Source organism: Physella acuta, unplaced genomic scaffold, assembly GCF_028476545.2.
Source record: "Physella acuta isolate Inbredline_101_S28 unplaced genomic scaffold, ASM2847654v3 ptg000398l, whole genome shotgun sequence".
NCBI classification, from domain to species: Eukaryota; Metazoa; Mollusca; class Gastropoda; family Physidae; genus Physella; species Physella acuta.
Genome location: NW_026731917.1, coordinates 62,760 through 75,561, shown reverse-complemented (window position 1 = coordinate 75,561; position 12,802 = coordinate 62,760). Strand labels below are relative to the sequence as shown.

The window sequence follows — 12,802 nt, the reverse complement described above, 5'->3', positions numbered from 1 at the left end:
CTCTCCACCCCTCCCCACCCCTCTCCACCTTTTTGCGTTTGAAGGATCTTGAGCGTGTTCTCACGTCTTAGATTCACAACTGGCTGCCAACGGTACGTGTGCCATGCTGGAAAGTTTTTATGTAGCTTTCTTCATGTGCGGTTCTATTTTTGAAAACGTGAGAAAAGAGTAGACAAATGCAGGTTTGACATGAAGTCGCATCACAATTGTCATTGTTTGAAACTTTCGCATTTTCTATTCATGGTTATATATATATATATATATATATATATATATATATATATATATATATATATATATATATATATATATATATATATATATATATATATATATATATATATAATCCCTACAATTAACCTCCGCCCTATTACACCCCATGTGAACTACCTTTGCCCCCTGTCAATTAACCTCGTTCTCGTTGAGAAAACCACATTTATTAATTGTATTTTACATGAAATCGGAAAACATAAAACCCCGGCATTTTCAAAATGCCCAGTCTTTTGTTTTTTTCAGTTCCTGACATGGGCTGGCAAATTTCCCTCGAGAACATTTACTAAACGAACTATTCCTAACTCTGTTACTTTCCCTATCCATATGCCTACCCACCCTACCTTACCCTACCCTACCCTTTAAATATATATATATATATATATATATATATATATATATATATATATATATATATATATATATATATATATATATATATATATATATATATATATATATATATATATATATATATATATATATATATATATATATATATATACATATGCATGTAGCGTATGTCTTATAAACATAGTTTCTTCCAGGTATCTCTTCGGGTGGGGGGGGCTTTGCCCCCCCCCCCCCCAATTTTTTTTACCGCCCCCCCCCCCACCGATCGAAATGAAATTTATATAATTTATATAGAAAATATATACTTTTAACAGTGTCCCCCCCCCCCCCCCCGAAGAAAGTCTACCGCCCCCCCCGAAAATTTCAACCGCCCCCCCCCCCCGGAGAAAAAAGTCTGGAAGAAACACTGCTTATAAATAACAAGTCTTGTTTTTTTTTTAGCCTTTTGTCAGTATTGTTTTGACAAAGTTTTTATGTTTAGAAACATTTATGGGAGCCGTCTCGTTCCAGGCCATTTTGATGGGGTACATTGTCTCTTTGAAGTCTATACTAACAGGCCTAAACATATGAACCCATAAAAATTCTATACTTGACCTAAAGTTTTATATTCTTTAACCATCGACCTGATGCTTGATGAAACAACTTTTAGATTGCTCAGTAAACCAGAATGGTTACTTGAATTAGTGTTGCATACCACAAGTAATTCACCGCACGAACTAGAAGCTACCCTATTGGTCTCCCCTCTCTTTTATCTGTTAAGCTAAAAAAAATATTTTGGCTGCTCTTCTGGTAGTTCCAGTCTTTCATGCCAGCTGATCCCGGCTCCCCAACCCGTCCCAACAATGCAGAAATGTATTGTTGCTGTTGCCCCACGAGGCGTGTCCAACGAAACCCCTCCCCCCAAATCTTTCTATCAGTGTTAATCAGGTGAATAGACTGCTAGAGGGGCGTGGCCAGGTGACAAACCAGGTGGGGGAGCCGGGTAAAAGAAAAACTCTAGCACTAATAAACTTGGCGACTCGCTTCCTACCCCACTGTGCGCAATCACCAAACTGGAATCGTAAGTAGCGCACCTATTGTTGTAGTGATTTCCATTCTAGTCGTGGTACCAGCTCAGTGTATTCCGTCCTCTGGCGCCGATAGCATAACCCCAGCACTAGTGGAACCGTTAGAGGATCTCAACTTGGATTTGGTAACTACGATTTTCTTTCTTTGTCATTCTCATTAGTAGGGGGTTGTCCATCATAACCTTTGACCTTATCTTCATATGTTAGGATCCGTTCAAACTTTCCATCCATGCCAAACACGTGTAGTATAGGTTCAAACGTGGCTTTGTTTAAAACACGTGTAGTATAGGTTCAAACGTGGCTTTGTTTAAAACACGTGTAGTATAGGTTCAAACCTGGGTATATGTATTAGCACGTGTTGATAGAGTAGGCTTGAACCTCCCTTTGTTTAAAGCACATGCAGTGTAGACTTGAACCTCCCTTTGTTTAAAACACGTGTAGTATAGGTTCAAACCTGGCTTTGTTTAAAGCACGTGTAGTGTAGGTTTAAACCTCCCCTGTACATAAAGCACGCGTACTGTAGGCTTGTGTTTATTCTTGACTTGATTAGGACTGGTCTGGTCGGTCTTGTAATTCAACGGTTAAACGATTCCCAGCATCCAACTTTTTTTTCTTTGTTTTTTTTTTCCTTTCCGTTTTTTACCTGCCACTCGCTTGGCTGGAACCGTGTGCCCTTTAGTCGTTGCGTCTGTTGGGACGATACCGTTTCTCTCTAGTCGTTGTGTCTGTTGGGACGATACCGTTTCTCTCTAGTCGTTGTGTCTGTTGGGACGATACCGTTTCTCTCTAGTCGTTGTGTCTGTTGGGACGATACCGTTTCTCTCTAGTCGTTGTGTCTGTTGGGACGATACCGTTTCTCTCTAGTCGTTGTGTCTGTTGGGACGATACCGTTTCTCTCTAGTCGTTGTGTCTGTTGGGACGATACCGTTTCTCTCTAGTCGTTGTGTCTGTTGGGACGATACCGTTTCTCTCTAGTCGTTGTGTCTGTTGGGACGATACCGTTTCTCTCTAGTCGTTGTGTCTGTTGGGACGATACCGTTTCTCTCTAGTCGTTGTGTCTGTTGGGACGATACCGTTTCTCTCTAGTCGTTGTGTCTGTTGGGACGATACCGTTTCTCTCTAGTCGTTGTGTCTGTTGGGACGATACCGTTTCTGTCCGTTTGTTCGTACACCGAGTGATGCCGGTACCTTTGTTTTTCTCTAATTAAACGCGTCATTCGCATGTTCTTCAAACCGGTCTCACTCAACTCTACAATAAAAATACTATACCTGTTCTTTGATAACATTGAGGTAGAATTTTAAATTGGTTTTTAGTACCACACTTATATTCAGTAACACGTTACATATTTAGTAACACCTTGCACGTCCAGCAACACCTTACATATTTAGTAACACCTTACATATTCTGTAACACCTCATATATTTAGTAATACCTTACATGTTTAGTAACACTTTACATATTTAGTAACACCCTACATATTAAGTAACACCCTGCATATTAAGTAAAACATTACATATTTAGTAAAACTTTACATATTTAGTAACACCTTACTTATTTAGTAACATCTTACTTATTTAGTAACACCTTACATATTTAGTAACACCTTACACATTTAGTAACATCTTACATATTTAGTAACACCTTACATATTTAGTAACACCTTACATACTTAGTAACACCTTACATATTTAGTAACACCTTACATATTTGGTAACACCTTACATATTTAGTAACACCTTACATATTAAGTAACACCTTACATATTTAGTAACACCTTACTTATTTAGTAACACCTTACATATTTAGTAACAGCTAACATATTTAGTAACTCCCTACATGTTTAGTAACACCTTACATGTTTAGTAACACCTTACATATTTAGTAACACCTTACATATTTAGTAACATCCTACATATTCAGTAAAACCTTACATATTTATAACACCTTACATATTTAGTAACACCCTACATATTTATAACACCTTACATATTTAGTAACACCTTACTTATTTAGTAACACCTTACATATTTAGTAACACCTTACATATTTAGTAACACCTTACATGTTCAGTAACACCTTACATGTTTAGTAACACCTTACATATTTAGTAACATCTTACATATTTAGTAACTCCTTACATGTTCAGTAAGACCTCACATATTTAGTAACACCTCATATATTCAGTAACACATTACATATTAAGTAACAACTTACATATTTAGTAACACCTTACATATTTAGTAACTCCTTACATGTTCAGTAACACCCTAAATATTTAGTAACACCTTACATGTTTAGTAACACCTTACATGTTTAGTAACACCTTACATATTTAGTAACACCATACATATTTAGTAACACCATACATATTTAGTAACACCTTACATGTTTAGTAACACCGTACATATTTAGTAGCACCATACATATTTAGGAGCATTTTACATATTTAGTAACACCTTACATGTTTAGTTACACCTAACATATTTAGTAACACCTTACATGTTCAGTAACACCCTACATATTTAGTAACACCTTACATATTTAGTAACACCTTACGAAAACCAAACCCCGAGACTTCTGCTGATTTGAGGACACCACCCACTTGAGGCTGGGGGGGGGGGGGAACTCGCTGTTGTTGTCTGCTATCAACACTCTGTTGTTTCTTATAAAGTCTGTATTTCATATGCTAATTAGCATGAATTATTGCAATAACTGTACTCACGTTTATCCTATAAAACACAACTTTGTCACTAAACAAGTGCACACCCTCCCTCCACCCCCCTCCCACTTTGGAACAAAATATAAAAAAAAAGAATATAGAAAATAATTTTTATATTGTAACCAGTGTCACTACCCCCTTCCCCCCCCCCCCTTCCCCCCTGGAAATGTAAGTGCGCCACCTGAGAGTTACCTCCCCCCTCCCTTAAAAATACCTGAAAGGAACACTGTTTGCATGCATATCTTACTTTTTATTAGGGAGAGTATCAGACAACCAATCGAGTTAGTTTGTCTTGAAACAGATATCAACTGGAAATAATTGTAAACACAAAGGAAAACTCAATCATATACCCCCTGGTCTTTATGTCTTTACCTATCCCCCCCCCCCCTATCCAGTAAGCGTGCCTGTAGCCGCCACAGGTCAAAACGTGTCTATCAGCAGAACTCTCGGGATATCAGGGCACTAAAGATTGCTTGAGTTAACGTGGCTCTAATCACAAGATCTCGACCACCACAATTCTCTTTACAATTCTTTCCGCCTGAGTTTTTTGTTGGGCAAACATGATTTGATCTTAACGCCTCGACGGTTAACTATTGTCTAATATATCTGTCTGTTGGTCAAGTCCACCGGTTATAAAACAAAGTAATTAGGATTTGGTTAGGTGCTACCATATAACACAAGGTATTTAGGATTTATTTGGTTAGGTGATACCATATAACACTAGTTAGGATTTGGTTAGGTGGTACCATATAACACAAGGTATTTAGGATTTATTTGGTTAGGTGGTATCATATAACACTAGTTAGGATTTATATAGGGTGTACCATATAACACAAGGTAGTTAGGATTTATTTGGTTAGGTGGTACCATATAACACAAGATAGTTAGGCTTTGGTTAGGTGGTACCATATAACACTAGTTAGGATTTGGTAAGGTGGTACCATATAAGACAAGGTATTTAGGATTTATTTGGTTAGGTGGTACCATATAACACAAGGTAGTTAGGATTTGGTTAGGTGGTACCATAGGAAGATAAGGTGACGGTTGGTGGGAGAGGGGTTGGAGGCGTAAAATTTAGGCCCTTCAAAGTTATCACATATTTTGTAGTGTAATATTTCTGACATTTAGTACCAGTTCTTCTCTTTTTCAATTTTACAAGGTGAATGAGGGACATCGGGATCTAGCCAACCCCAATTTAAAAAAAAAAACAACAGATCGTGCGCCCCCTCCCATAACTCAAATGTTAGATTCGTGGGGGCAATGCCTTTTGATATTCTATATTTTTAAAAATTGCAAAATTTACACCATTTTTGATGAATTTGATAGAAACGTAAGACAAACTACGGTTACACGCGTACAAATTATGCGATACTTATTTAAAAACAAAACAAAACAACTCCACTTTTTGTAATACCAACTTTTGTGTCATAGTTTGTGGGGGGAGGGGGGGGGGTCGGTTCCTACAATAGATTATATATGGTAATGTATAGAATGGTTATACAGAGTATGAGGTGGTAAAAATTATCCTATTTTTGTGCTACACAAATGTACAGGATGTTCCAACACATATGGGACATGTAGGATCAAACATATTTCTTTGAAACATTACAACAGCTTCGTTGATTAAGGTTTTCTTAAAAAAAATTGTCCAAAGCTTACAAGAAAAATAATTATTGGACCAAAGTATTCCGTGTTGTTTGTAAACTTGCTGCTACCATTTTAGAAGAGTTGGTATAAAACTCCACTAAAAAAACGGGTTTACAAATGTGTAGAGCAGCGACCCAACTCTGATGTAACCCGGCGTGTTATGGGGGGCTCTGCCTGCAGCATGTACATGGGCCCTCACATCAACAGATCGGCTTTGTTGGCTACTTGCAAGACCCCCTGTATACTCGACTACCCGCATCTTCTAAACGATTCAAGGTGAAATTTACAAACATTTCTCCCAAAGTTTGCCGCCATGTTTTCATCAAGCCATGCCAGTTCTTTTGTCTCGCACGTCAGAACGTAGGTAACAACGAGGCACCGTATCACGTGACCTGTAGAGCCTGAAGGTGAGAACACACCTGGGCCAGGCATTGTGTGCAGCACGGGCGGCGTGTAGCACACACCATAGTGAGTAGCGGCATAGCACCGTCATGTACAGTAGCACGGTGTGTAGTTTCTAGCGTGTAGCACACACCATAGTGAGTAGCGTCATAGCACCGTCATGTACAGTAGCACGGTGTGTAGTTTCTAGCGTGTAGCACACACCATAGTGAGTAGCGTCATAGCACCGTAATGTACAGTAGCACGGTGTGTAGTTTCTAGCGTGTAGCACACACCATAGTGAGTAGCGTCATAGCACCGTCATGTACAGTAGCACGGTGTGTAGTTTCTAGCGTGTAGCACACACCATAGTGAGTAGCGTCATAGCACCGTAATGTACAGTAGCACGGTGTGTAGTTTCTAGCGTGTAGCACACACCATAGTAGCGTCATAGCACCGTGATGTACAGTAGCACGGTGTGTAGTTTCTAGCGTGTAGCACACACCATAGTGAGTAGCGTCATAGCACCGTAATGTACAGTAGCACGGTGTGTAGTTTCTAGCGTGTAGCACACACCATAGTGAGTAGCGTCATAGCACCGTAATGTACAGTAGCACGGTGTGTAGTTTCTAGCGTGTAGCACACACCATAGTGAGTAGCGTCATAACACCGTAATGTACAGTAGCACGGTGTTTCTAGCGTGTAGCACCATGGTGTGTAGTATTTAGTATGTAGCACCAGTTTATAGCACACTATTTTACACCGCATTCTATGTGTTACACCGGCGTGTGTAATACCAACAATATGTAGCACCAACTATATGTAGCACCAACTATATGTAGCACCAACTATATGTAGCACCAACTATATGTAGCACCAACTATATGTAGCACCAACTATAAGTAGCACCAACTTTATGTAGCACCAACTTTATGTAGCACCAACTATATGTAGCACCAACTATATGTAGCACCAACTATAAGTAGCACCAACTTTATGTAGCACCAACTTTATGTAGCACCAACTATATGTAGCACCAACTATATGTAGCACCAACTATATGTAGCACCAACTATATGTAGCACCAACTATATGTAGCACCAACTATATATGTAGCACCAAGGCGTGTAGCTTCAAGGCATGTAGCACCATATGTAGCACCATATGTAGCACCACATGTAGCACCATATGTAGCACCATAGTATGTGGCAATTTCGTGTTCAGGTGGTGGTGGGGGGGGGGGGGGCGATTTCGTGTTTCTCTCTAACACATGCCCAAGTTGCATTTTTAATTTCTTGAATGCATTAGCAGAAACATCAGGAACCAAATCATGCGCTATAAAACTACGCGCATCCACGGCTAATGAAGACAAGGGGTCTTAAAACTGTGTGAGTGTAACAAGGGGTCTTAAAACTGTGTGAGTGTAACAAGGGGTCTTAAAACTGTGTGAGTGTAACAAGGGGTCTTAAAACTGTGTGAGTGTAACAAGGTGTCTTAAAGCTGTGTGAGTGTAACAAGGGGTCTTAAAACTGTGTGAGTGTAACAAGGGGTCTTAAAACTGTGTGAGTGTAACAAGGGGTCTTAAAACTGTGTGAGTGTAACAAGGTGTCTTAAAGCTGTGTGAGTGTAACAAGGGGTCTTAAAACTGTGTGAGTGTAACAAGGGGTCTTAAAACTGTGTGAGTGTAACTATATATAAATGGGGTGGGGGCGGGAGTGCGCCCCAGGTGTCAGAGTGCGTAGCTACGCTACTGTTCTACAAATACTTTTGTTTATTACTTGATATCTGATACAAATACTATTGTTTCCTGCTTGATACTGGATACAAGTCCAGTTTAGTTTTGATCTTTCTTATCTTACTTAAGTTTTATTTCATCTACGAATAAACTCAAAAGGATTTATTTCGCATACTAGTGAGAAAACAACGGGACTATTGATTTTCTAGTATAACTGCACTTGATCATTAGAGTAGCTTCCCTTAGTTCAGCACAGGAAGAGCACGATAGCGGCAGGTGCGACAACTGACCAAGTGATCTATGTTAACTATCCCAATGAAACTTTATCCGACACTAGCGTTTAATGCTAAGGTTGATAAATGAGTTATCAATCACTTGAAGCTAGATATTGAAAGAAGTTGGGAAATCTCGGGTCAATTGGACTGATTATCAGCATGAGTTTGTGCACACTCCACACATTAACCTCAGCAGGTTTTTCTTTTTTTCACTTTATTACCTACTAGAGATAATTCTAAGGTAAGACTCGAGCATATTTCTATGATATTCTACCTGAAAAGGTCAACTTTGTGCCCCCCCCCCCCCCCACCTATAATGTGGAGTGGGGCGAGATTTTCTCCCTTGTGCCACCAGCAGCATGATGGCGGCTACTCCAGTTTAATTTGGGCCGTAGCATTTCGATCTTCTTGATCATTCTACTAGGTTGTTTTAAAAATAAGTGTCGCGTTCGCAACATTTATCTAAACCAACACACAATTATTTACATCGTAATCCAACATGAACATGTTCCCTTTGAATTGACAGTAAAGTGATGTTTTGGTTTTTTTTTCAGAAAGAAAAGAAAAAAAACTTCAGTGAGGATCATCTGGGTAATCTCTTGCTGCCAGTGACACAACAAAGCGACACAACAAACGACATAACAAAGCGCCATAACAAAGCGCCAGTTTGATCAGATCGTGTACACATACACGTGGTGTAAACAGCCCGGGTCACTTGAGCCAGACGACGGACTGACCGTTGGACTTCCCAGCCGTCACCATTGAACATCCGGGTATTTACCTCATCGCCACCCCCTCCCAGTCCAGCTCCTACCCCCAACCTTCTGCCATGTCCGCCCCCTCCGTATTGTCCATCACCGGTCAGAAGGACACGCAGTACACGAAGATCTTCGTTGGGGGACTACCTTACCACACCACAGACCAGAGCTTGAGGGAATACTTTGACAAATTTGGCGAGATCGAAGAAGCAGTTGTTATCACAGACCGACAAACGGGCAAGAGTAGAGGATATGGATTCGTAAGTACAATTTTCTTTGCACATTTAGTATCGCCAGGATTCGTAAGTACAATTTTCTTTGCACATTTGGTATCGCCAGGATTCGTAAGTACAATTTTCTTTGCACATTTAGTATCTCCAGGATTCGTAAGTACAATTTTCTTTGCACATTTAGTATCGCCAGGATTCGTAAGTACAATTTTCTTTGCACATTTAGTATCTCCAGGATTCGTAAGTACAATTTTCTTTGCACATTTGGTATCGCCATGTTTTAACTTAGTCGTTTTCTAACTGTTAAAGAACTAAGTGGTTGAAAGAAATTTGAAGACAACACACGTGTTCATTGTATTCAGAAATCAATAGCCAATATTGATTTTCGATAGCGCTACACATCTAAAGTCTACCTGATCATATTGATGTCAGCTTGGGTGGTCTGTTGACCAATAGCTTTATGTCATTATATCTGTCATCTGTTGACCAATGGCTTTATGTCATCTGTTGACCAATGGCTTTATGTCATCTGTTGACCAATGGCTTTATGTCATCTGTTGACCAATGGCTTTATGTCATCTGTTGACCAATGGCTTTATGTCATCTGTTGACCAATGGCTTTATGTCATCTGTTGACCAATGGCTTTATGTCATCTGTTGACCAATGGCTTTATGTCATCTGTTGACCAATGGCTTTATGTCATCTGTTGACCAATGGCTTTATGTCATCTGTTGACCAATGGCTTTATGTCATTATATCTGTCATCTGTTGACCAATGGCTTTATGTCATCTGTTGACCAATAGCTTTATGTGTTCTGTTGACCAATGGCGTCTTGTCATTATATCTGTCATCTGTTGACCAATGGCTTTATGTCATCTGTTGACCAATGGCTTTATGTCATCTGTTGACCAATGGCTTTATGTCATCTGTTGACCAATAGCTTTATGTCATCTGTTGACCAATGGCTTTATGTCATCTGTTGACCAATAGCTTTATGTCATCTGTTGACCAATGGCTTTATGTCATCTGTTGACCAATAGCTTTATGTCATCTGTTGACCAATGGCGTCTTGTCATTATATCTGTCATCTGTTGACCAATGGCTTTATGTCATCTGTTGACCAATGGCTTTATGTCATCTGTTGACCAATGGCTTTATGTCATCTGTTGACCAATGGCTTTATGTCATCTGATGACCAATGGCTTTATGTCATCTGTTGACCAATGGCTTTATGTCATCTGTTGACCAATGGCTTTATGTCATCTGTTGACCAATGGCTTTATGTCATCTGATGACCAATAGCTTAATGTCATTATATCTGTCATCTGTTGACCAATGGCGTTTTGTCATTAGAAATCAATTAGACATCACTTAGAAATATCTGGCTAAAATAGATGTCTACTACATTAACTGAAAAACCCCCACAACAATTTTGACGTCACTACTGAGTTAGTGATAAAATCAACCCAGTGATCGGATTATGATCAATATGTTGATCGTGGCAGTGACTCCTCCATATTACCTGCTGATTAAGGTGTTCTTAAAAAGTTAACAAATTAAATAAAAACCGTAATTCGATATAAAAACGGCCCAAGTTTTATTGCAGACTATTTGTAAGAGAGCGGAGATTTGCTGTCACCTAACGGCCACCTCTAAGCTGACATGGAATAACGGCGACTTTCTATAGAATAAAAGAAGAAAGGCAAGCCTGCAGTGGTGCCGTGTTACAACCATTCAGCACGGCTGTCAAAGGTTATTTAGCTCTCCTAGCTTTAACACGGCGGCAACACAGACGTTTGGGGTGTCTTACGTGTTTATGTGGCCCAGTCACACATACGGCCCATGTGTTCAGTGGCCCATGTGTTCAGTGGCCCAATCACACATACGGCCCATGTGTTCAGTGGCCCATGTGTTCAGTGGCCCAATCACACATACGGCCCATGTGTTCAGTGGCCCATGTGTTCAGTGGCCCAATCACACAAACGGCCCATGTGTTCAGTGGCCCTTGTGTTAAGTGGCCCATGTGTTCAGTGGCCCTTGTGTTAAGTGGCCCATGTGTTCAGTGGCCCTTGTGTTCAGTGGCCCATGTGTTCAATGGCCCATTTGTTCAGTGGTCCATGTGTTCAGTGGCCCAACCACACATACGGCACATGTGTTCAGTGGCCCAACCACACATACGGCCCATGTGTTCAGTGGCCCAATCACGCATACGGCCCATGTGTTCAGTGGCCCAACCACACATACGGCCCATGTGTTCAGTGGCCCAATCACACATACGGCCCATGTGTTCAGTGGCCCAATCACACATACGGCCCATGTGTTCAGTGGTCCAGCCAGACGAGTGATTGAAATGTTTGCACATTGCTTGCACGCGGTGACGTGCGATAAACCAAGTTTTCACACCTGTAATATGTAGAGCTGAAGCTTGTTAGCCCACAACAACATTTATGATACTAGCTTGTTAGCCCACAACAACAGATATGATACTAGCTTGTTAGCCCACAACAACAGATATGATACTAGCTTGTTAGCCCACAACAACAGATATGATACTAGCTTGTTAGCCCACAACTACAGATATGATACTAGCTTGTTAGCCCACAACAACAGATATAATACTAGCTTGCAGTGTTTCTTCCAGACTTTTTTCTCCGGGGGGGGGGGGGGCACTTGAAATTTTCGGGGGGGGGGGCGGTAGACTTTCTTCGGGGGGGGCGGACACTGTTAAAAGTATATATTTTCTATATAAGTTATATAAATTTCATTTCGTTCGGGGGGGGGGGGGGCGGTAAAATTTTTTCGGGGGGGGGTGCTTTGCCCCTTTGCCCCCCCCCCCCCCCCCCCCGAAGAGATGCCTGGAAGAAACTCTGCTAGCTTGTTAGCCCACAACATTATAATTATACTAGCTATGACTCTATCATACACCAACATGAGATCCATATCATATACCAACATGTGATCCATGACTTTATCAAAGTCAGGCCAGATGGCTGGAAGAAACACTGCATGTTATTAAAGCCTATATCAGGGACAGGTCTAGATGCTTGACTTGATAACTCAAAGCTGCTAGGAAAACCTAGCCGTAGAAAATGTCGGCACGCGAGTTTTCTTATCTTAGTGTAAGGCACATTGTAATCTGGTCAGATTATTCAATCAATCTGTGTATGTTGGCCAGATTAACACACGTTCAATCATCCACGTGTTGATGTGTGATTCATGTGTTATTCATGTGTGATTCATGTGTTGATGTGTGATTCTTGTGTTATTCATGTGTGATTCATGTGTTGATGTGTGATTCTTGTGTTATTCATGTGTGATTCATGTGTTGATGTGTGATTCTTGTGTTATTCATGTGTGATTCAT

At 40.4% G+C, this 12,802-nt stretch overlaps 1 protein-coding gene across 2 annotated transcripts in view; it reads left to right on the top strand.

Annotated features, from left to right (window-relative positions):
• The first annotated feature begins 1,554 nt into the window (after positions 1 to 1,554).
• The window catches only part of LOC131942257 (RNA-binding protein 24-B), a 59,009-nt gene continuing 47,761 nt past the window's right edge, over positions 1,555 to 12,802 (top strand). The window contains exons 1-2 of one of the 2 annotated variants that reach the window (XM_059302017.1): positions 1,555 to 1,684; positions 9,004 to 9,467. In XM_059302017.1, coding sequence (XP_059158000.1) covers positions 9,279 to 9,467 — 189 coding nt within the window. In that variant the 5' untranslated portion in view covers positions 1,555 to 1,684; positions 9,004 to 9,278. Of the gene's footprint in view, positions 1,817 to 9,003; positions 9,468 to 12,802 lie in introns of both variants that reach the window. The other variant, XM_059302016.1, reaches the window with a different exon arrangement.